Raw genomic sequence first — 22,811 nt, 5'->3', positions numbered from 1 at the left:
GCATTCCTTTATCTTCAGTATGCACATTAGTTATTAAATATGTCTAGTTTTATATTTGTTACTCAACATGGGTTCTGCATTTCTGTGATGGCAGTATTTCTTCTACTGATTGCAACCCATCTGAATCATATGATCTGGTGAATATCAACTGTTGTTTATATCGTACTATAATGATAAATCCTCTCAATGGCTATAAGTGAGAAGAGATTTTATTGTTCTGGAAACCATTCCCTACATTACTTAAACTTACACAGTCACTAGTAGAAGAGTCAATCAGTGCTTTTTCCAACTGATCGAACCATCTTCTTTCCGAGTCATATGTCTAATATCACTCTTGCGCCATATTTCATGTTTTCAGCTTATATACATCCAACAAGAACCTCTTTTTTGCCCTTTGGATAAGCCGTGGATTTTTTAAAGATAGAGGATTCTATGATTTATAGCCAAACAGTATCACTGGAATAACAACTTTTCTATACTGTCCCTTCTCTACCATGTCTCTAGTAGACTAGTCATATTCCTGATGCAGTAAGCCTGACAAATAAGTTCATTAATAATTCATTAATCACATAGACAAGTGAAACATTTTTATATCTCCTAGAATAAAATTTATTCCAGAATTTTGGGAAACTAAACATTCTGTTTCTTCAAATTTTTACTCTACAAAGCTGGTATATTTTGCAAATGATTATTAATCCTGTGATATAGTAAATAGTGCATTGTAATAATAAGCTACATTCAAACCAAGGCCAGTTATATTTTAATTTTTTTATAAATTTAGTTTAAAACTAGTTTAAAAAGTAATTTGTAACAATGAAACACATATTTATCATAGTCCTTCTTGCTCTCTTTTCTTGTGCCTCTTTGAAGTAAGACTCTTTACTTCATCATGGAGAATGTCAGGCAATACTGATGGGATTGAAAACCATACAGTACCTGTATCACTTTAGTGAAATGAAACATGGAGCCTATTATATGTCTCAATTCCTCTGTGCTTGATGGAACAGAAATAGCTGAGATATGGTCATCTTTCAAAGATAGTTAGCTTGTCAGCATCTTCAAAGTTACGGTAGTCAGGCGTGACTGAAGTTCTTTTATTTTGTAATATGAATCAAAAATGGGCTCTCTACATAAAAATATGTGTGTTCTGTTCTTATGGTATTTTTCATTTGTTTTTATTTCAACAGGAAAATGGTTTTAGGAAAGAACTAAACATTGCCATGCAGATGCTAAGAAACTGCCTTTTTCAAAATAATGATTATAAAGTAAGTAAAGCTACCATCAGACTTCTGATAGTAGGAATGATCCTAAGCAATTTAATTATTATAAAGGGTATAAGTAAAAATTAGTTCCTTGAACTTTTTTTAGATGGCACAATTGAATAATTCATAAATCTAGTACTAATAAATGAATCCACCTCATCAGACTTATACTTCGTATTCGTGTACATATGATTTTTTCTGGGAATTTAAATTTTACAGTTAATAAGATGGAATGAAAGGTTAAATATTAACAAGATATGAGATTTTTAATCAGAACATCTTTTAATTGCATTTCTGTTTGTCAGTAGAGAAAGTTTGTTTAAAAACAGTTGTTTGGTTTTTGGGGATCTCTTTTAGAGTTTTCTTGGCAAAAATGCTGGAGTGGTTTTTCCTTCTCCAGCTCATTTTGTGGATGAGGAAACCTAGGGTTCTTGACCAGAATCACACAGGCAGCAAGTGTCCAAGGCTAGATTTTACCTCAGGTCTTCCTAACTCCAAGCTTAGCTGAACCACCTAGAGCCACATAACTGCCCTCAAATACCATACAAGAGTGTATATAAAGCCTGTTGAAAAGTATTATTTCTTTAACTAGAGTTTTTGAATTTTAATTCTGATGCCTTAGCTACTTGATTCAGTTTCTCTGTTTTCAATATCTGTAAAATGAAGGAAAATAGAGTAGTGATACCTGAAGGGTTTTATTTTGACCAAAAAATAATTATGAAATTGATTTAGTGTTTTGGGCCATTGATGTCTATTTGATTATCAATTTTATGTGGAGTATTTAAAAAAAATATTCAATTTGAGTACTACAAACAGTAATTTGAGTGATAATTTCATAAACATTTCTTGCATATATCACTTCTAACTTTGTCATGGAAATGTGATAATACCATTGGAATTGTAGTGCATGATATAATTACATTATATTCAATTTGGGTATAAGAGCAGACATTCAAGATTGCTTGAATTATGATGGCTTTCAGAAAACATACTTGAAAACTGTTTCAAAGATATATGATCTGAAGTAGATTATAAATTATTGTCAAAAATCTAACACTTGAAACTTCTAAGAACCAAGAAATATTCATCTGTATTTCTGATCATATATCTTAGACTTGTATTCATATAATATCTTAAATAGCAGTCTTACTTTAGAAAAATCTTAACACTGGGAGAGGTAAGGTATCTCATTAGTTTGTATTGTAGGTTTTGTTTTTGATTTTGCTTCTTTTGCTGAGACAATTGTGGTTAAGTGACTTGCCCAGGGTCACACAGCTAAGATGTACTAAGTGTCTGAAGCCGGATTTGAAATCAGATCCTCCTGACTTTAGGGACTATACTCTATCCACTATACCATCTAGTTCCATATTGTAGTTTTATCAGAAAATGTCCTTGTGTATTAGTCTGTAGCTTAATCCTTTTCAAAACCACTTGTCAACTGATTATGATTATTTTCACTATTTACTTGTCACTCTCTAAAACTATTCATTTGCAACCCAATTTGTACTATCCACCTACTATATGCGTGGCAGTAATATCATTAGTTTTATCATAAATGTATTGATTTCTTAAGTGTGTTTGCATAGTAGTGAAGTGAATTGTGTGTAAAAATTATTAAATTAAAGCATCAATAAGTAAAATTTTTCTTTTTAAAATTATTATTATTTTTTTTTATATGGTCCTATGTATTTTTCATGAAATACTGTAGTTTGTTCATTGGATAAGCTCTGGCTGCAAAGAAATATATAATGATAGATTAGTTTTTTCAATGTAACTATTATTTTTGGATTATACTACCCATAATATAATTTAGGCATATATGGAATCACTCATCAATCAGATTATCGAAATACTTTTTAAGTTCCTTGAGCTAAGAACAAATCAGAAATTAGTCAATACATTAAATAAAACTAATTTTTAAAATGTTTTTTCAAAACTTTCATGATTAGGAGAGATAAGTGTATGCTAAAGTACAACTGAATAATGAAGGAATCAAGCAAAATCTTCCATTATTTGTACTTAATTGGGATTTCTTTTTCTTTCTTTTTTTTTCTTTTTTTTTGGATTTCAGCCATATAATTTCCAGTTTCTATTATGGTATGTTTCATTGTTATGGAAGGATCTTTTTGGCATTGTTGTCATTATCATCCTTCTTCCTCTTTCTCTACCAGCACTGTCACAAGCAGTTAGATTTAATAGGTTAATCTGTTTTTTATAACAAATGAATCCTTATTCCAGTTGTTATAAGTGGATTTTTTTTTAATAATTGAATATTCTTTATAAAATTTCTCAAGTAATTTTTGGCTTTTGAGCCATCCATTTTTCTAGAAGAAGCTGATACCTGAAATTGAGTAACTTTTAAAAATAATCAGAATTTAAGTTTTATATCAATCCAGTTTGGTGAGTTAATTTTGTAATTTAGTTTTCATTCCATTAAAAGAAACTTTCCTTGTGTTGATATTCTAAAAAATTGGATACATTATTTAATATATATATATATATTTAAATAAAATTTTAGACTAAAATATGTGTATTCTCCCATTGAGAAATAAACATTATGCAATGAACAATAATTAATTTTCATGATAATAAATCTGAAATACTGAAAGATTCTGAAATGGTTTCCAAATTATTAAGGAAAAATATGAAGTATGATTTGTGTTTAATTGATTTTTGAATAATTAGAATATAAGAAAAATCCCTTTTTAGTATATAAGGTAATTTGATGTTAATTGGAATTCATAATTATATTAGTCTACTTCTTGACCATAACTTCCCTCTAAGCCATTCTTATCCAAAGAGCACACAATCACAAGTGCTTTCAAAAATAAGTTTTTGACAAAGACATATTCCATGTTAGAATAGTTAAGTATGGTACCTATTGTTGCTGAAGAGAAATATTGAATTACTTTGAAATATAGTAGGCTAGAATTTTTCGTAGGTGGGTTTGGTTAAGGTCACCTCCGCCTCCTACAATGGTGGATAGAATTGCTAAGGTAATGAGGATTTTTATATTGAGGTGTGGGGCAATTTGGAAAAGGATAGCTGTAGGGGCAAATTTTTGTCATGCTATTCCGGTTAGGAGTGGGATCCCTTGTGTTACTTCTGGTACTTCCACTTCTGAGTACCTGTATCTTGCTGCTAATTTTCACAAGAGAAAGGATATTTTTAAAAAGTTGACAATGTTACTTCACTGTCTAGTTTTCATGTATTCTATTTCATTCTATAATTTCTTTCTGAGTCATTTTATACTTCTGTAAGTGTGGTGAATGAAAAATTTGAAGAGACAGAATTTCCAGGTAATTACTGATTAATTTATGAATTAGGCTAACCATTGATCAATAAATTGGTGGTCAATAGTTTCTCCCAGTAAAATCAGACACACAAAGGGAAACTTTTTTTATTACTTCTGATAAGAAACTCCTCTGAGAAGTGAAACGTGATCCTGATTGGTGGATAATTAATGAGAAAGCTATCAAAAATTTTCAGGTCATCTTGCTGAGAATGTGGTTTGATCATGAATCTTAGCAGCCTCCAGCAAATTGGGCAGGGGAAGCCATTTCTATCTGGACCTCTCCAGAATATTCTCATTAACTGGCTAGGTTGCTCTGAACTCTAAAGGAGGGGATCTAGACCAGGACATATGTTCCTGGGCTGAAGTTGGCATTTGTTTACAAAGTAAACAAAAATGGAAACCATTTCAGAATCTTTCAGTATTTCAGATTTATTATCGTGAAAATTAATTATTGTTCATTGCATAATATTTATTTCTCAATGGGGGAATACATGTATTTTAGTCTAAAATTTTATTTATATATATATATAAATAAAATTATCAAATAATGTATCCAATTTTTTAGAAGATCAACACAAGGAAAGTTTTTTTTAATGGAATGAAAACTAAATCTCCCCTATCTCTACACAGGTAGATGCCTTAAGGTTGGGAGAAGATTACCTTCATCAGAGGTAATCATCAGAGCCTGATTGATCTTTTCAGAAGTGGGATCTTAACAAAAATCAAAGGAAAAGGAGGGAATCACTTAATAATTAGTTATTAACATAATAACATAATATTAATTTATCTCACATGTCATTTTTTATTTTCTTCAAAAGGCAACAGCACTTCAAGCACATCTTGTTCCTCTAATACATTCTTTTTGGCCTTGGTTTCTGTTGGATGATTCATTGATGAAGGTGGCCTTGCAGTTGCTTTGTGTCTATACTGCAAATTATCCAGCTGGTAAATATATTCTTTAAACAGTAATTAAACTCATACTATATGCCAATCACTCTATTTAGTGTTAGAAATACAAAGACTCCCTGCCTTCCCCGCTTTCAAAAATCTTACAATTAGATGAAGGAAGACAATATATTTAAAAAGGCTAAAAGGCAAAGTGGGGAGAAAAGAAAATACCCAGTTCAGGGTGGTGTGGGGAACATGGGGGGTGGGGGGATGCAAAGTAGTGAAGACAGGTAAGAAATGAGGGGATGTGTGAACTCCCTCCTTAAATGAAGTTTTTGGAGTTCATGGTTCTACCTTCTAGTCAGAGGGAGAAAGGATAGAATATATACACATATATAAATATATACACACATATACAGACATATGAGACATGAGATAGTATCTCATAGTTGTTTAATTAGCATTTCTTTAATCAGTGATTTAGAGAATTTTTTTCATATTATTGATAGCTTTGATTTCTGTTTTTGAAAATTAATTATTCACGTTCTTTAACCATTTATCAATAGAAGAATGAATGCTCCAGTTTTAAGAAAAAAGGGGTTAAATGTTTTCCAAAGTATCATAAATCCTCTCTAATTTGTTCCCAAATGCTTTCACCCTGCTTCTTGTGTTGGTGGCTACAGACATGCTTTTTTGAGGTACAATGGCTCCTCCACCTATCAAATCAGAAGGCATTTCCTGTGTGTTTTATGTGGGTTCAAGACTGTGCTGAGTACTGTGAGGATAACAGAGTAGAAGAATGCATGGTTCCTTCCCCTCATCATGCCATCTCTTTAAGATAAAAAATTAACACACAAAGTAGTTGGAGAAAAATCAAGTCCTGAAGAAGGGAGGAATCACAGCACACTAGATTAGTAAAAGAAGCTTTCTTGGAAGAGTTGGGCCTTCAACTGGGTATTAAAAGAAGAATGGTTAAGATGGAAGGAAGGGAAGGGATAAATTCCAGGAATAGAAATAAGCATGAATAAAGCTAGGGAATTAGAATGAGTATGTATATGGGTAGATACTAGTCTCATCAGAGGAGAGGATCTATATTTGACAACAGAAGGAATAAAAATCATAAATAGAGCTCAGAATGATTAAATGTCTTGCCAAGAACACACTAGGAGAAATGGAAGAACAGATAATTTAACCCAAATTCAGCACTTTGAATATTGAAGTGCTTCTCTGAATTGTTCTAACAGTGTATTAAATTAAAAATTGAAATTCTCTTCCTCAAATTGCCACTTATTTCAACTTCTCTATTTCTATTGATGGTATTACTATCTTCTTAGTCACACTAGTTTATTACCATGGAGCCATTTTAGTCTTTTGTCTTGTCTTATCCCAATATCCAAACAAGTAAGTCTCATCAATTTTATCTCAGCTATATCTGTTATATCTGGTTTTTCTTTGCTATTCTCACCACATTCACCTTAATTCAAGCTTTTATTATCCATCACCCAGAATATTGTATTCTGTTAACTGTTATACTTGCCCCCTACATTCTATCCTTTCTTCAACTGTTCCTTAATATCTTTTCTTAAATACTCCTCCAAATGTACTGCTATCACAAAATATAATTCCTTTATTTAAACTAGTTCCTCATTCTCTATTTTATTGAAAATAAATCCTTGATCTTGTCATACTCATTTTTGTGTATTCTAAGTTCTAGTCTAAGTTTACCCTTATTTTTTTTATTCTTATCTTCTCTTGTATCTTGTATCTTGTATTGGTCAGTCATACTGCCTCTGTATCTGAAATTGACTCTATCCCTCATTTCCCTATCTTGATTTCCCATCATTCAAGGGCAGGAGCCATTTCTTTCATGAAGCCTTTCTTAATCTCTGCCCAACTGAGTTCCTTCCTATAGTTTTGGGTAGCAAAGGAACTATTCAGATTTGTCAGGATTTCTCCTATTTTTCATATTGTTTCATGTCAGTTATTTATTTTAATACTTTTTCTTCCTATTATACTATAACTCCTTAAACAAGGGTTTATAGTATATCTGTTTTTCACCAAAAAAAAGTTTAAAAAATACCAGAGACCACCTAATTTAACACATTTATGAAAGAATCATGACCCATTCAAAAAACTTAAAATGTTTATCCCTATTAAATTTCTTCTTTAAAAAAAAGTTCTAACTTTTTAAGACCATCTTGAATCCTATTAACTATTAGTCCTTCTCCCTTTGTTATGTACAAATTAAATCAGCATGCTATCTATATTTTCTTCTAAGTCAGTGACAAAAAATGTTAAATAATAGTAAGGTTGTGATTAAATCAGTAATGACTGCTAATAGTCTGGCCAATCAACAGGTTTGGATGTTGTCTAACGCATGTCTTCTCATTTTTTTTCTGTAAGAATTATATAACAGACTCGGACATTTTGCAGAGTCTACATGGATTATATCTGGCATTTTCTTGGTCATGTTGATTTCTTATATTGCAGTGCTCAACATAAGAATTAGCAAAAAGATGACTGTAAAAATAATTGTATTTCCATGTGCCAACATCTGTTACAGAGACTTCAAGGAACTTGATAAGACCCTCCAAATTAAGTTAGTATTTACTTTAATACTTAATGTGTATGAAAATATGGATTAAAAATAAGAAATGAGAGGTCAAAGACTACACAAAAGACTCATGCCTTATATATTTTCTTTGACAAATGAATCAGAAAACACTATGTAGTGCCAAATGATACCACAAAATGATAGAGATTCTATTTTAATAATATTTCATTGTTATGTTATGAATAACATTCACATTCATATAATACTTTAAGAATGGAAAAATCCTTTACAAATATTATCTCACTTTATCCTCACTATAAACCCTAGGAGATACAGGTACACCACTGACTTATTGGAGAAAAATCAATATTAGTGCAAAACTAGGAGAAAGAATATAAAAAAGAAAATGGTATGATATGTGTAATTAAAATGACTCCCACCTGATATTTTTAAACAAGTTTTAATAACAATAAATGGTATATGGATAGAAAAAAGGGACATAGATACAGACTGATGATTCCCTTAGGCATCTTGGCGGATGTAAATCAAATGACATAACAAGGAGGCAAAAAAAAAAAACCAAAGTCCCTTAGTCAGCAGATACTTTATTTACTTGTGCAATGCTGAGATATGACAGCTAAGAGCAATAATTATTTGGAATATGAACTCATTTGATAGATGTTTTATGGAGAAAGATGATAGATTCTGTGCAATATTTTCTTGTTAAAGAGAGAAGTGGAAGATAAAATCAGTTTTGAGGAAACGTGGTAAGAGACTTTTATTAAAAAAAAAAAAAAAAAGTTACCCTAACAGCTTTTAGGGATAAAATTGGAACAGGAAGGGAAAGGAAATAAGCATTAATAGAACACCTACTATGTGTCAGTACTATGCTAAATACTTTTTAAAAATATTGTCTCATTTTATCCTCACAGCAGCAATGTGAAAAACATGCTATTTTTATTATTATCCCCATTTTATAGTTAAGGAAACTGAGGCAAATAGAAGTTAAGTAAATTGCCCAATAGAAGTGTTTTACATGATTCCATATGTACACCTTACATCTGATTTCTTAACATCTTAGGGAGAAGGGAGGAAAGGGAAGAAGGGATAAAATTTGGAACTCAAAAACTTAAAGAAAAATCATGTTAAAAATTGTTTAAACATGTAATTGTGAGAAAAATAATATATACATAATATATACTATTATATTATAATTTTATCAATATATTATATAGTATATATAAAATGATTTTATATAATATAATTATATCTCTATATTATTTTATATGTAAACATACAGACACAGATACACAGACACAAATTGCCCAAGATCAGAGAGCTAATAAATGTCTGGAGTCAGATTTGAACTTAGGTCTTCTTGATTCCAGGCCTATTAATCTATCCACTGTCCCATCTAGTCTTATAAAATATGAAAAATTGAAAAGAGCACACAAAAAATTATAGCTTTTTTCTCTTAGCTGTTGAAAACATTAAAGTCTATACCTGGGCTTTAGTCCCAGATTTGCTTACAGAGAAAATAAAACTGTTACTAAAGAGAATAAAAATAGGGAAAGCAACTGAAATTAAGAATATATTTATATATGTATATAAGAAGAGAATTCTGTGCTAGAGAAAACCAAGTTCATTTTACAACACATCCAAAGAGATACTAAAAGCAGGGGAAATTTTTCGTATTTATTAAATACTCAATTAAAAGTGACTGAGAGAATATCAATATCTAGTGTCTTATGTACCTATTTCACTAATATTTATTCTTTCACTTGTTGATTTCATTAACTCATATATTTTCAATGTTCATCTTTATTCAGATGATTCCCAAATCTCCACATATAATCTTAGTCAGTTTACATAGTTCTGATTCCACATAGCCAAATACCTTTTGGAACTTGATGTCTTAGAGGCATCTTAAACCCAATATGTCTAAAACAGAATTCATTGTCTTCCCCTGATCCACCATGTCCTCCACTTTTTAAATTGATGACCCTTGTACTCACCTGGATTTGTAGCATTGCTGTTGTTTTACTTGTTTTTGCCCCACAATCCAATCTCTTTCTAAATAGTGTGTTTCTATCTGCACATCTTTTCTCTACTCAACAGCTCCCACCTAGTTCAAGTTTCATCATCTTTTACTAGGGCTAATTCATTGTCTTTTGATTGGATTTCCTGCCTCAAGTCTCTGCATTCTAAGTCAACTTCTACTCAGCTTTGAGGTATTTTCCTAAAGATTAAGCTTGACTATGTCACCTTTGTCCTTTTTACTCAGCAAACTCCAGGGTCATACAGCTAATATATCTCTGAGGCCTATTTAAACTCCTATATAGACCCAGAACTTCATTCACTGTGCCATCTAGATGCCCTTAAGTATATTTGAGTTATGAACCTACAAAGAGAAACCTATTTCTTCTAGTAAATCAGGGTGGGTATAAAGGAAATAGTCTCCAATGAAAATTTCATGAGGAAGGCATATTATGGATTAAGTCAAATTTTAGTTAAGAGAAGAAAATATAAGAAGAACTTAGGGAAGAAAAGAGGCAGAGCTTCTAATTAGGTTTGTTCATTGTAGATCAGGTTCTGCTGGAATCAATGGATAATGTTTGATACAGGGATAGTAAGGGCAAAATAAACCTGGAAAAGAATAGAGCTCAGTTGGATAAAAGTGAGAGAGAGGCAGCAAGAGAAAGGAATTTCTATTTAATAGAGGTAATTTGCTGCTTATTATTTTTGGCTAATGGGTAATAGCTTATAACCAGGTTGTAAAACTATGAATAAATTGTAATAAACTGTCATTTTTTAAGGTTGCAGTTCTCTTTGTGGGGCAAGTTGTGTACAGTTTCCTGGTCAGCCTGCATTTAGAGGAACACCAAGTAACTCTTTGTTGCTTTGTATCTTAAAATGGGTTTCCCATATTACTTCTGAGAATCCCACAATTCAGCAGTTGGCTTTTACACTCCTTGCAAATGTTGCCTTATCTCATGATTGTAAAGGAGTTATTCAAAAGGTAAGCACTTAAACTCTATTATGCTTCATAAACAAAAATATCCAGTGATTGAGTATATGGAACAAAATTATGATTTATGGGTTCTATTTTTAGAAATTCATAAAATGAACAAAGTACACTTTCTTTAAGGCCAGTTGTCATATAGAAATGATTGGGAACTAGAGTACAGAAATCATAACTATTTTTAAATTTCATACTTTTTTTTGATATGAGATAAGTCATTATTTTGTGCTTTTAAAAGTGAAGCTCCAAGACAAGTTTCTTATAATATTTTAGGATCATAAAAGTAATACATTCTATCCCAGAACTGTTAACTCACCAAATGGTTAATAAGTTTAGATTGACAAACTGCTTTCTGAAATCAGAGGATTCCTCAACACCCTCTTTTTAATGTAACAGCTGCAGCTATATTGCCAATATTCTAAGTTTTCATTTTATTTTGGCCTCATTTAGTTTATAAATTGATAACTAAACAAATTTAATATTGCATAATGCATGAAAATACAAACTCTTCACGCTGTAAATTGGTACAGTATCATCCTAGACCCTGCTTATATTCAAAGAATTGACCACTTGCACTGAGTATTTAGAACAATACAATTTCAGGCTGTGTTAGATTCCTGATTTTGAAAATTGATCCTTGGGTAGTCTATTAAGTCTATTTCTATCAGTAAATTGTATCAGGAGACTTTTGTTACTTTTCTTTCATTTATATACTAAGAAACTCCATAGTATTAAGTTTACCTTGTCATTATCATTAATGGAAAAGCAGAGAAAAGGATTGCTATCTAGTTTTCTTTCTTAGATAAAGAAGCCTGAATAGAAATAATTTAAGTATACTAAGGATATAGAAAAAAACTATATTCAGCTATAAATTATATGTGACCTATTCCCCTCTCTAATCCATCTTCCATACCATGCCAAATTGATATTCTCAAAGCATATATATTACTCTGTTGTTCCTCTGCTCAAATAATTTCAATGACTCCTCATTCCCCTTAAGATAAAATAAAAATTCTTTTTTGCATTTAAAGCTCTTCACAATACATGAATATGTTCCCCAATCCCACAAGATTGCCAACTACTTGAGTGATTATTTCACTTTTGATTGGTATCCTTAGTGCCTTGCACATAATAGATATTTTAAAAATGCATTTTACTGATTGATTTCAGATAGGAAATAGAAATAGAATAGATATATAATATTTGCAAATTACCTTTACAGTACATTCATAGATAAATTCATCAGATTGCTCCCAGACCAAACCAGGACAGCTAACTAATAATCAAGATATCAGATAAGAATTTTATTTCCTTTTCCTATCCTTTCATAGTGTGATTATTAGTGAGTAGCCAAATATGCAGAAAATAGATAAATGAAGAGCAATCAAAGGACCTAAAACCATGCATCACAAATGAAAAAAATCAGTCTTAAGTTCATCTCATCCCTCATTATAAAAAGTATTAGTTAAAAGTGAGATCTTAAAAGTTTTTTTTTTCCATTTTCTTTTGTAGTTTCTACTAAGAAATATTGCAGATTTATGTCTTAGAGGATATTAGTGGAAAGGGAAAAATAATATTGGAGAATAGAATATAAGAAGACTAGCTAATTAACCATCAAGGGACTAGTGAGATAATCAAGAAAATGTTAAGTCTCAAGAAGAAAATAATGTTCTCTTTATCTCCCCCCAGAGTAATTTCTTACAGAACTTTTTATCTCTGACATTGCCGAAAGGAGAAAATAAACATCTTCCTGATCTTGCTATTCTTTGGTTGAAGTTCCTTTTGAATATTTCCTCTGATGAAGATGGGCAACAAATGATTCTGAAACTCAGTGGCTGTTCAGATTTACTTGTTGAAATGAGCAAATATAAACACAAAAGCAATCCCCATTTACCTCTTCTTATTCTTCATAATATCTGCTTTAGTCCTTCAAATAAACCCAAGATCCTAGCTCATGGTAGGTATTCAAGTATGTATATGTCACATGGGTATTGTTAAATATTGTTATCTGGGTATCACTTAAAATAATCAACCTACTGACCAGATATTTATAAAGAATTTTGTAACTTATTTTTTGAAACAAGTAGAGAAATGTGTCATCCTTGGCAAGTGTGAAATGTGGGAGGATGGGAGAGTTATGTCTCACAATATTTTTTTCGACTTTTTTAAAATTAAACTTAACAAACATTATAAAAGATTGTTATCTTCAATTCTCTATATTAATGACTGGTGATACAAAGATGAATATAATACAATTCCTGTCCTCATAATTATGCAATCTAGTCAAGGAAAATAAGAAAATTAAAATATAGGTTAACATGTAACATGCATATAGAAAATTATTGAGATTCTATTTCATGTTTTACAATGTACACATCTGTATGAGATGTTTTTAGTAATATTTCAATAAAAAATTTTATGATTCCACCAGTTTGCATACTTCTATCAATGCAGTTTCTGATCACCCTTTAATGAAGAGTTTTATGAGTTGTGTCAGAAAAATAAAAGAAAAACAAAAATACTGTCAAGATATGATGGTCAACTTTCCGGTGATGAACTTATCAAACTTAAACTAGTTCTCATAGAATAGTCTGTTATGTTGGTGAGACTTGTTCTCCTGCACCTATTTTCCTGAATAGAGTCAATTTTGTTGAGGGCAGAGAAGCTAACTTTTCAAAAATATAACTTTTTTTCATTGGGAGCCATAGCAAACTTTAGAAGATGCAATTTTACTAAAACAGTTTCTTTGAAGATCTGCCAACAAATCTATATCTTCCAGTAAAACAAAGCTTCATCTTCTGATTAGAGAATCCTGTATTAGATCAAATTAGATAAAATTTGACTTCAGTATTGAGAGTAGAACCAGAAAAAAATCAGTTCAGTTATAACTGTCATGTTGTAAGTGAACTGTTTTGGAAACATATATTAGGGAAAATTTTTAAAATACAACAACTTAAAAAATTCAAGAATATAATAATAGTTTCAGAGAAGGTTTCTAGAAAGAGAATTGAGCAAACTAGTAATTAAACTTTTGTTTTCATTATCTTACTTTTAAATATTTAGAGATTTATTTTATTAGCACATGAATAGTTTCCAATAATATCCTTCCCTACAATATTGTAGAAGTGCCTTAATGAAATTACCTTTTAGGGGTCACATTTATGCCATACTTTTTTCTCAGTCTGTTATATATGAAACTTGAATTTTTTACTATTTTCAATTCATATAAAATACCAAACACTTCATTGGCATTTTCTTAATCTTTCAACTGGATATCCATTATAGTATCAGTATATAATTACATTTCATCTTTCAGAATTAATGTTTTTAAAATAGCATGACTGTAATTCCAGTTTCTCCAAGTAGGACTTTATTTACTCATTGACTTTAAAAGAATATAAACTTAGAAGTGGCTTACATTGGAAAAAAGTTTTCCCCAATAGTTAAAAAAAAAAAATTGCAGATGGAAAAATTTCAGAATTCATGAATACTTTTCTTAGAATTTACATAAAGTGAAATGTAAAATACATTGGAAGTAGTGGTTATCAGATAACTTACCATCTCTGCTCATTTCTGAACAACAGGTTTCTTTAAACCAATTGTACCTATATTGAGCACATTATCAAATGGGAAAATATATGTAAAACATTTTATAAACCTTTGTAGTATTAATAAAAAAGAAGAAACTTAGTGAAGACGGAGATGTTGAAGTGTTAAAAAAAAAATCAATTGGATGTGAATGTGAATTTTTTCATAAATAATATTTTATTTTTCCAAATACAACAAAGACAGTTTTCAACATTGACTTTTGCAAAACTTTGTGTTCCAAAGTTTTCTCCCTCTCCTCTCCCTTCTCTCCCTTCTCAAGACAGCAAGCAATCCAATATAGGTTAAACATGTGCAATTTTTCTAAATAGATTTCCATATTTTTCATGCTGCGCAAAAAAACACAAAAAAATCAGATTAAAAAGGAAAAAAAAAACACAAGGAAGGAAAAAATGAAAATATTGTGTGCTTTAATCCACTTTCAGTCTCCATATTCTCTCTCTGGATATGGATAGCACTTTCCATCAAAAGTCTGCTGGAATTGCCTTGAATCATCTCATTGTTTAAAAGAGCCAAATCTATCACAATTGATCATCACATAATTTTCTTGTTACTGTGTACATTTTTGGTCTGCTCGCTTCACTTAGCATCAGTTCCTATAAGTCTTAACAAGCTTGAACATGTACTTTTTAATGATATTTTTTCTTGAAGTTTCTTCCAATAGACCATGTAAAGATTATTATATGTCTTAGTATTGTTATTTTCGTGTTAACCATGATATAATCCAGAATCACAGAAAAGACAAAATGGGATGTATATGAAGTATTTTTAGTAACAAAATCTTATTTCCTCATTAGATAAAGTTATTTCATTGCTGTCTTCTTGTCTGGAAAGTGACAATCGAAATGTTCAGAGAATTGGAGCAGCTGCACTTTGGGCTCTTATTTACAATAATCACAAGGTCAGTTTTTGATGACTTTTCATCATTTAACCAGGATTTAAAAAAAAAAAAAAGGAAGTCAAGGCTCCTAAAGCATACAGAATTACTAAAGACCTGGAAATAAGTTAGTCATATCATTTCTGTATGATCATAAAGTTAATATAGTGCAACCACATCAAATGAAATCAACAAAATAAGTGTTTTATTCTAGAATGGTTTTTTTAGTTTGTTTACCTAGTTAGTGTAAATTATAGGCAATATTGTTACAATTCAATTCAACAAACATTTAAGTAACAACTGTTTGGAAATATTTTCACATTAGTGTGTTTTCTAAAAGTTTTTTGAGAATATAAAACAAAGCATAGTAGTAGAAGTTAATCCAATTTAGGGAAATACTAAGTTTCATATCCAAATTTAATAATAAATCCTATTTTCCATTTTTAAGCCATTGGGTACCTAATGTAAGTTGTTTTCTTTACATTTAGTCTTTCATTGTAGTAAATCAGTGAACATTTATGAATCACTAACTATATGCCTGGCACTGTGTTAAGCTCTAGGAATACAAAAAGAGGCAAAAAAGATAATCCCTGCCCTCAAGGAACCTATAATTTAATGGGAGAGACAACATGAAAACAAATATAATCAAAGTAAGCTATATACTGGTTAACTACAAAGTAATTATTAGAAGACACTTTCTTAAAGAAGGTGAGAATTTAGCTGATTCTTGACTGAAAAATGAAGGTAGGGAATCCACAAGATGAAGATGAGGAAAGTATTCCATGCATTGAAGGATAGCCAGTTAAAGTGCCTGAAATTGGGAGATAGAATGTATTTATGAAGGCCATGTCAGATAATAACAGAATCATATGGATGGTAATGATTTGGGAGTTATTAAAGGAAGTTAAAGAGTCTATTTTAAGGAATTAGGCAGATAGATAGTCATTCTGTATTTTTGTAGAATTATTGAGTCTTATATTTGGAAGGGACTTCAGAAGTCAACAAACATTTATTTAGGTTGTTATATTATTATCCATAAAAATCTGTTATTATCTCACCTCGCCTATATATTCCATCTCCCATTCCTAACATTTTATGTCTTAATATATGCACCATGCTGAGTGCTAGGGATATAAAAAGAAAAGTAAGGAGTTCAGAAACAAATAAAAACAACTATATACAAACAAGCTATATCTAGAAAATAACCACAGAGGCAAAACCTAGATTTAAGAGGAATTGGGAAAGGCTTCCTGTAGAAGGTGAGATTTTAGCCAGTACTTGGGTGAAGCTAAGAGATGGATCACAGTATCTTTTGACTGCATTGTCACATCCTAAATTCATTGAATTTTCAGCCTACTGAAGTAGCCATGTCTTCTGATCATTTATTATCAGATTATTATCATATATTTATATGATACATATCATAATATAATCATATTATTAGATATTATTGTCATATATTATATAGCCCCTACTATGTACCAGACCCTTCTTTTGCAAATGTTATCTCATTGGATCCTCACAATCCTGTGAAGCAGATATTATAATTATCTTCAAATTGCAGTTAAAACCCGAATCAAACAGGTTAAGTGACTTGCTTAGGTTCACATAGCTAATGTCTGAGGCCAGATTTGAACTCAGATCTTCCCAACTGTAATCCTGGAACTCTGTGTCCCAGCTAACCAATATCACTTATTGGCTAGTCCTTCCTTCTCTTTTATGTACCAGTGTAATTGATTTTTAAAACCAAATATAGGACTTTGCATTTATTCCTTTTAAATGCTACTTTATTACATTTAGCTCATTATGCTAACTGTATTTTTTATTTTCTTGGATACTGATTCCATTATCCATCTTGTTAGTTGTTCCTCCAAGTTTCATGTAACTCTTAATTTTTAAAATTTTATTTTCTCAATCACATGTAAAAAAATTTTAACATGATTTTTAAAAATTTTAATTCCAAATTCTCTCTGTCCCTGCCTTTCTCAACCTCAATTGAGAAGGCAAACAATTTGATATAAATTATATATGTGAAGTTATAAAATACATATTTTTGTATTAGTCAAATTTTTTTAAAACCAAGAAAAATCAAGTTTAAAAAGTGTGCTTCAATCTGCATTCAGAGTCCATCAGATTTTTTTATGGATGTAGATAGCAGTTTTCATCATAAGTCCTTTGGAATTGTCTTGGATCATTGTATTGCTCAGAAAAGCTAAGCCATTTACAGCTGAGCATCTTTACCATATGCCGCTACTATGTACAATATTCTCTTGGCTCTGCTCACTTTATTGTGCATTAGTGCAAATAAGTCTTCCCAGGTTTTTCTGAAACCATCATGCTTGTCATTTTTTACAGCAAAATAATATTACATCAAAATCATTTATCACAACTTGTTCACCCATTCCCTGATTGATAGGTATTCCCTCAATTTACCATTCTTTGCCTTCACAAAAAGAGCTGCTATAAATATTTTTGTATGTGTAGGTCTTTTTACTTTTTCTTTGATTTCTTTGGGCTACAAAGTGATTTTCCTGGGACAAAGAGATATGTAGTTTTATCCCCTTTGGGTTTTAATAGTTGGATCAGTTCACAAACTCCACCAACAATACATTAATGTCACAATTTTCCCAGAATTCCTCCACCATGTTATTTTTTTTAACCCTTTGGCTTGATAAAAATGCCATGTATAACTTCATTCAAAGTAAGGGTATATTTCTCTTTGAGGCATTCTAGTAGAGTCCTTCATCTAGGTTGTTATTATCAATGACCACTCTTTAAGGCTAGTTCATGCTCACATTTCTTCAATATCTCCAAAAAAAGTATCCAGAAAGGCTTTGCCAAATGCTTCAATGAAATTCATGTTTGCCCTGTCTTTGTCATTCCCCTGATTTACCAGTCTATGTTAATTTGTGTAATCAGAAATAAAAATAAAATTAGTTGACAAGATTGTTTTTAATGAATGTACTTAAACAATCATTGTTCTTCTTTTGAAATGTTTTCAAATTATTCTTTATTAGTATACTGCTTTTTTTTTTTGCCAGAATTCAAAATAGAACTCACTACTTGATAATTTGAAGAAATTATCTCCTTTAATTTTCATAAATTGGGACACAATTGCGTACTTTGGCTCATTTCACATTTCAGATAACTTGCCAGTGTCTTATATTATTTTATCCACTAGTTCTGCCTAGACCATAATCTTTTTCTCTTTTTGTTCTTTTTCTTTCCCCAAGCATAGTTTTAAATAAACTAAACAAAATAGTCAATGCTTTTTGTCTTTCTGTCTTTATAGAAAACATTAGATCATTCTGTTTTTCAGCTTTTCTAACATAATTCTTATGGTAATGTATCCCTCTTTGTATTCTTTCTCAGTCATCTTCCTTCATGTCCATCTCCTACATGTTTTGTTAATTATTGGATTACATTTAGAGGCACATCATTCTCTTGAATAATTCTTCCTTATCAGAATAATTTTTGTCATAAGCAATTGAAAGAATCTTATCCTTCTTGAATCAATTTGCCCAATAAATTTTAACTTATAGGAGTTTCAATTCTTTGGATTCTACTCTAAAAAATCTATTTCTAGACCATATCTTCTCTCCTTATAGTTCACAAACTCTAAAATGGTGTGCTCACAGACCTTTCAAGTCTGTGAATCACTTAAAACTCTCTTCTCTCACAAATGATTATGGTCATGGTCCACCTTTATACTGATAGATTCAGCCAAGGGCTGTCCAAGATCTAGTCTCATTTTGCACTAATTTTATCTTTGTCTTATTTCACTGTGACAAAAGATAGATTATAGATTGGTTTGTCTTTCAACCCTATATCTCTGTAACCTTGCCTTGACCCATGTTTTTTTAAGCCAGAGCCACAACCCCTTTAGACCCCATGGTTTAGATTTTCATCTTGCATAATTTTATTTGCAGATTTTTATATAATCTCCTTAGTCTACTATAAGATGCTGAAGTATGCAGGGTTGGGATAATTTTGCATAATATGTGTGTGAGAGACACACATACACACACGCACATCTCTTAACAATGCAGTTTTTAAAGGGATTGATTATGAAACAAAATGATTATGGTGTAACTTCCCAGTGATTTTGCTACAAGAATTCTGAAATCATTATCAACTTATTTTTGTAATATTTTATAAAATAGTATTGAAGTTTTGCATTTCATTGTCTCCATCCTAATTTCTGCGAGCAGAAATTCCTATATTTCTACATGCATTTCTATGCAATCCCACTGTGGCTTAAATTTCATGGCAATATACCTAGACAGCTGGTTAAAAAACTTCTTAAGATTTTCTGATGAAATAATAATGATGATGATAGGTTGGAAAAATCTGAAACCAATGCAGAGTAGCGGAGGAAGAAGAGAGAGGGTAATAAATATTTATTAAATGATTATTATGAAATGTAGGAATGAGATAATGTAGAGAGATAAATGAAAAGTGAACAAGAGAATATAACACTGTAGTATATATGGTACATAAATCTCTAATTGCATTATTATAATCTGTTTCTTATTTGATAATATGTCATTATTGACAGAAGGTATCCCTTGATACTTTGAACCTTATAATGTGGGAATACGTGTAGTTATTGGAGTACTCTGTATTTTTTACAGGCAAAAGCAACTTTGAAAATTCCATCAATAATAAGAAAAGTAGATAAAGCCTATGCTTCAGCAAAAAAAAGTAAGTTTCTCTCTTTAAAAATTTCTATCTATAGTTTGAAAGATGGTAAGCATTGATGCTGATATCTGAGTAACTATGCCTTTGTGCAGGGCACAGCAAAATGTCAGTTTGCTAAAATGATGTTTTGCAAATGTATAGGTATTTATTGGTTGTCTATCCTTTTAAACATTAAGTCTTTAGCAATAAAATCTGCTGGCAAATGTTTACAATGTCATCATTTCTTAAAATTTGGCTATGATTCTTCTTTGTCAATTTTTTCTTTCTCTCTTTCTTTTGCAAATGTGGTAAGGAGATATATTTGTGTGATAAGAACTACTGCCCAATTAAGATTGACCTTGAATAGCAAACTCCAATCTGACATCAGTTTATTAAATTATAGTATGACAAGAAGAGACCATTACTCCTGTATCTATTATGTCATCTTGTCAATGTGATCATGCTATGAGATATGGGCTTATCATGACTTAAGCCTATTAAAATTTTTTCTAGAATCGTAATTTTTATGAGACCTTAGTTCAATTTTCTATGCTCAGTCATGGACCCCGAATTTAGCTTTTCCAGAACCCCATTTTTTTTTTTTTTTTTTTGTGGTTGAACTCAAAAGCATCATTCAAACAATGAGCATACATTCTAAAGCTGGTTAAAGATATACAATACCATAATATTGAAGAGAGTGTTCTTGGAGGAAGTATATGCATTTGAGGCTATATTTTGTGATTTGTTCAAAAGGGATAATTGGTTTCATTCTGTTTTCCTAAGTAGGCAAGGTATATCAAAACCTTCACAGATCTTCCTTTAAGAGATATAAAATTAAAGAATATATGTATAAATACATATTACAGTATTTATAGGCAAAATATTTATTTCCTTTATTGTTATTTTACTTTAAATTCCAAATAAATGTTAAGGTATACTTTTAAACGTTTCACATATATTATTAATTTCAACAGATTTTTTTCCCCTCATTTGTCTTTTATAGCTATCTCAGACCATGATGCAGACTCATTAAATATGTATTATTTAAAATGTCTGGAGAATCTGATGCAACTCCTTCTTTGCACATAAATTTCCTGGACTGTTCCATTTTTGATTTGGATACTTACATTTAGAAAGGCTTGGTTCAAAGAAATACTGTGCACTTTCAGATTCCTGTACACATTTTATCCAAAACAAACAAAACCTTTTGGAAGAGACACCAAGAGACACCTTTTGGAAGAGTCATTTGGGTGACTTCTTGCTCACCCAAGAAGCAGAGCTGATAATTGTCAGAACTCTACTATAATACAATGGGCCCACAAATAGCACCTGACAAGATGATAGAAAATAAAGCCGTAAAAAACCTGGAATATTTTTTATTTTTTTATGTAAAATTTCTGTATTAAAAATCATATTTATTACCTATTTATCAAAATAAAATATTGGGGAAATTCTAAACTGATCGAAGTAATAATAATTTGTCTATTGTTAGACTTCTCACTTGTAAATGATAAGAAATGAAATAATATTATAATCTATTTTCCTTGACTTGGCATTAGTCATAAAACTTAAAACTTATCTTTCAATTCACAGTAATTAAATATTTTATGTATATTTTATTTATGGCATTTTAGATCCTGTGCCTGGCCTTAAGCTAGGTAGTAAGAGTTAGTTTCTCCTACCCATCAGGATCTATAATCTAGTGGTAGAAATTAGATATATGTGCATGCATGTATATGCAATTATATGTATAACAACAAGGTAGAGCAGTACTATGCAAACACATATATACTTGATTTGAGAGATAAAAAACAAAATGTATGAGAGTTTAATGAAGAAGTAGATTTTCTGATTGGGTAGTTTAAGCTTTATAGAGAAATTAGCATTTGAGTTGAACTCTGAAGGGTGATTAGAAATTCAAAAGGAAAAGCTCATGGTGTGAGCTCAGGGTGTTAAAGGTACAGCAAACTGTTGAAAAAGACTTGGAAATAGAAAATCATAGAAAGTGTTTCTGGTAGTTTGATCTAGCTAATGAATAATCCATAAGGATGATTGAAAGGAGTAGTGGACTGAGGTTTCATCCTAGAGTGAATGATTTCTAGAATGAAAATGCCACTGATAGAGAAGTAGCTAACTAGTTTGTGGGGAGAAGGTAATGTGTTTGTCTGGAGCTGTTCAAAGCAATATTCCACAAATAGTCCAACTAGTTTTAGTATAGTGATAGGAACAGAATTTAGTGTTCAAGGAGTTAAAGAGCATAGGACTTATGAACACAGAGGTTTTGTGTGTGTGTGTGTGTGTGTGTATGTGTGTGTGTGTAAATACTATTCCCTCTTTCTAGAAGTTTGGTAGTGAAATGAAGGAAAAAAGGAATTAGCTAAAGAGACTGCATAAGAATATGGGTAGGGTATTATAGAACATTATACCTGTTCCTATTTATATGTGATAAGGATGATAAAGGTGGAGAGGAAGAGGTTTGAAGATGCCAAAACAAGGAGAGCATTATCACTAAGTATATACAAGGAATAGGGCCAGTGACACAAATGGGGGAATGAAGTAAGAAGGTTAACGTCTTGTTTCTCTAATACCAGAGGGAAGAAAGTAAAAATGTGGAAATACAGGAAAAT

The 22,811-nt window shown here is 30.9% G+C and overlaps 1 protein-coding gene across 1 annotated transcript in view; it reads left to right on the top strand.

Moving 5' to 3' along the window:
- The window catches only part of RTTN (rotatin), a 213,390-nt gene extending 191,746 nt beyond the window's left edge, over positions 1 to 21,644 (top strand). Inside the window, exons 43-49 of the mRNA XM_023496275.2 lie at positions 1,188 to 1,265; positions 5,376 to 5,502; positions 10,816 to 11,018; positions 12,711 to 12,978; positions 15,425 to 15,528; positions 20,139 to 20,208; positions 21,188 to 21,644. Of these exons, the coding sequence (XP_023352043.1) occupies positions 1,188 to 1,265; positions 5,376 to 5,502; positions 10,816 to 11,018; positions 12,711 to 12,978; positions 15,425 to 15,528; positions 20,139 to 20,208; positions 21,188 to 21,273 (936 nt within the window). The 3' untranslated portion in view covers positions 21,274 to 21,644. The remainder of the gene's footprint in view (positions 1 to 1,187; positions 1,266 to 5,375; positions 5,503 to 10,815; positions 11,019 to 12,710; positions 12,979 to 15,424; positions 15,529 to 20,138; positions 20,209 to 21,187) is intronic.
- Positions 21,645 to 22,811: the final 1,167 nt, after the last annotated feature.

The sequence above is a fragment of the Sarcophilus harrisii genome, chromosome 1 (genome assembly GCF_902635505.1).
Source record: "Sarcophilus harrisii chromosome 1, mSarHar1.11, whole genome shotgun sequence".
In the NCBI taxonomy this organism is placed as follows: domain Eukaryota; kingdom Metazoa; phylum Chordata; class Mammalia; order Dasyuromorphia; family Dasyuridae; genus Sarcophilus; species Sarcophilus harrisii.
This window is presented reverse-complemented; position numbering and strand designations above follow the sequence as displayed.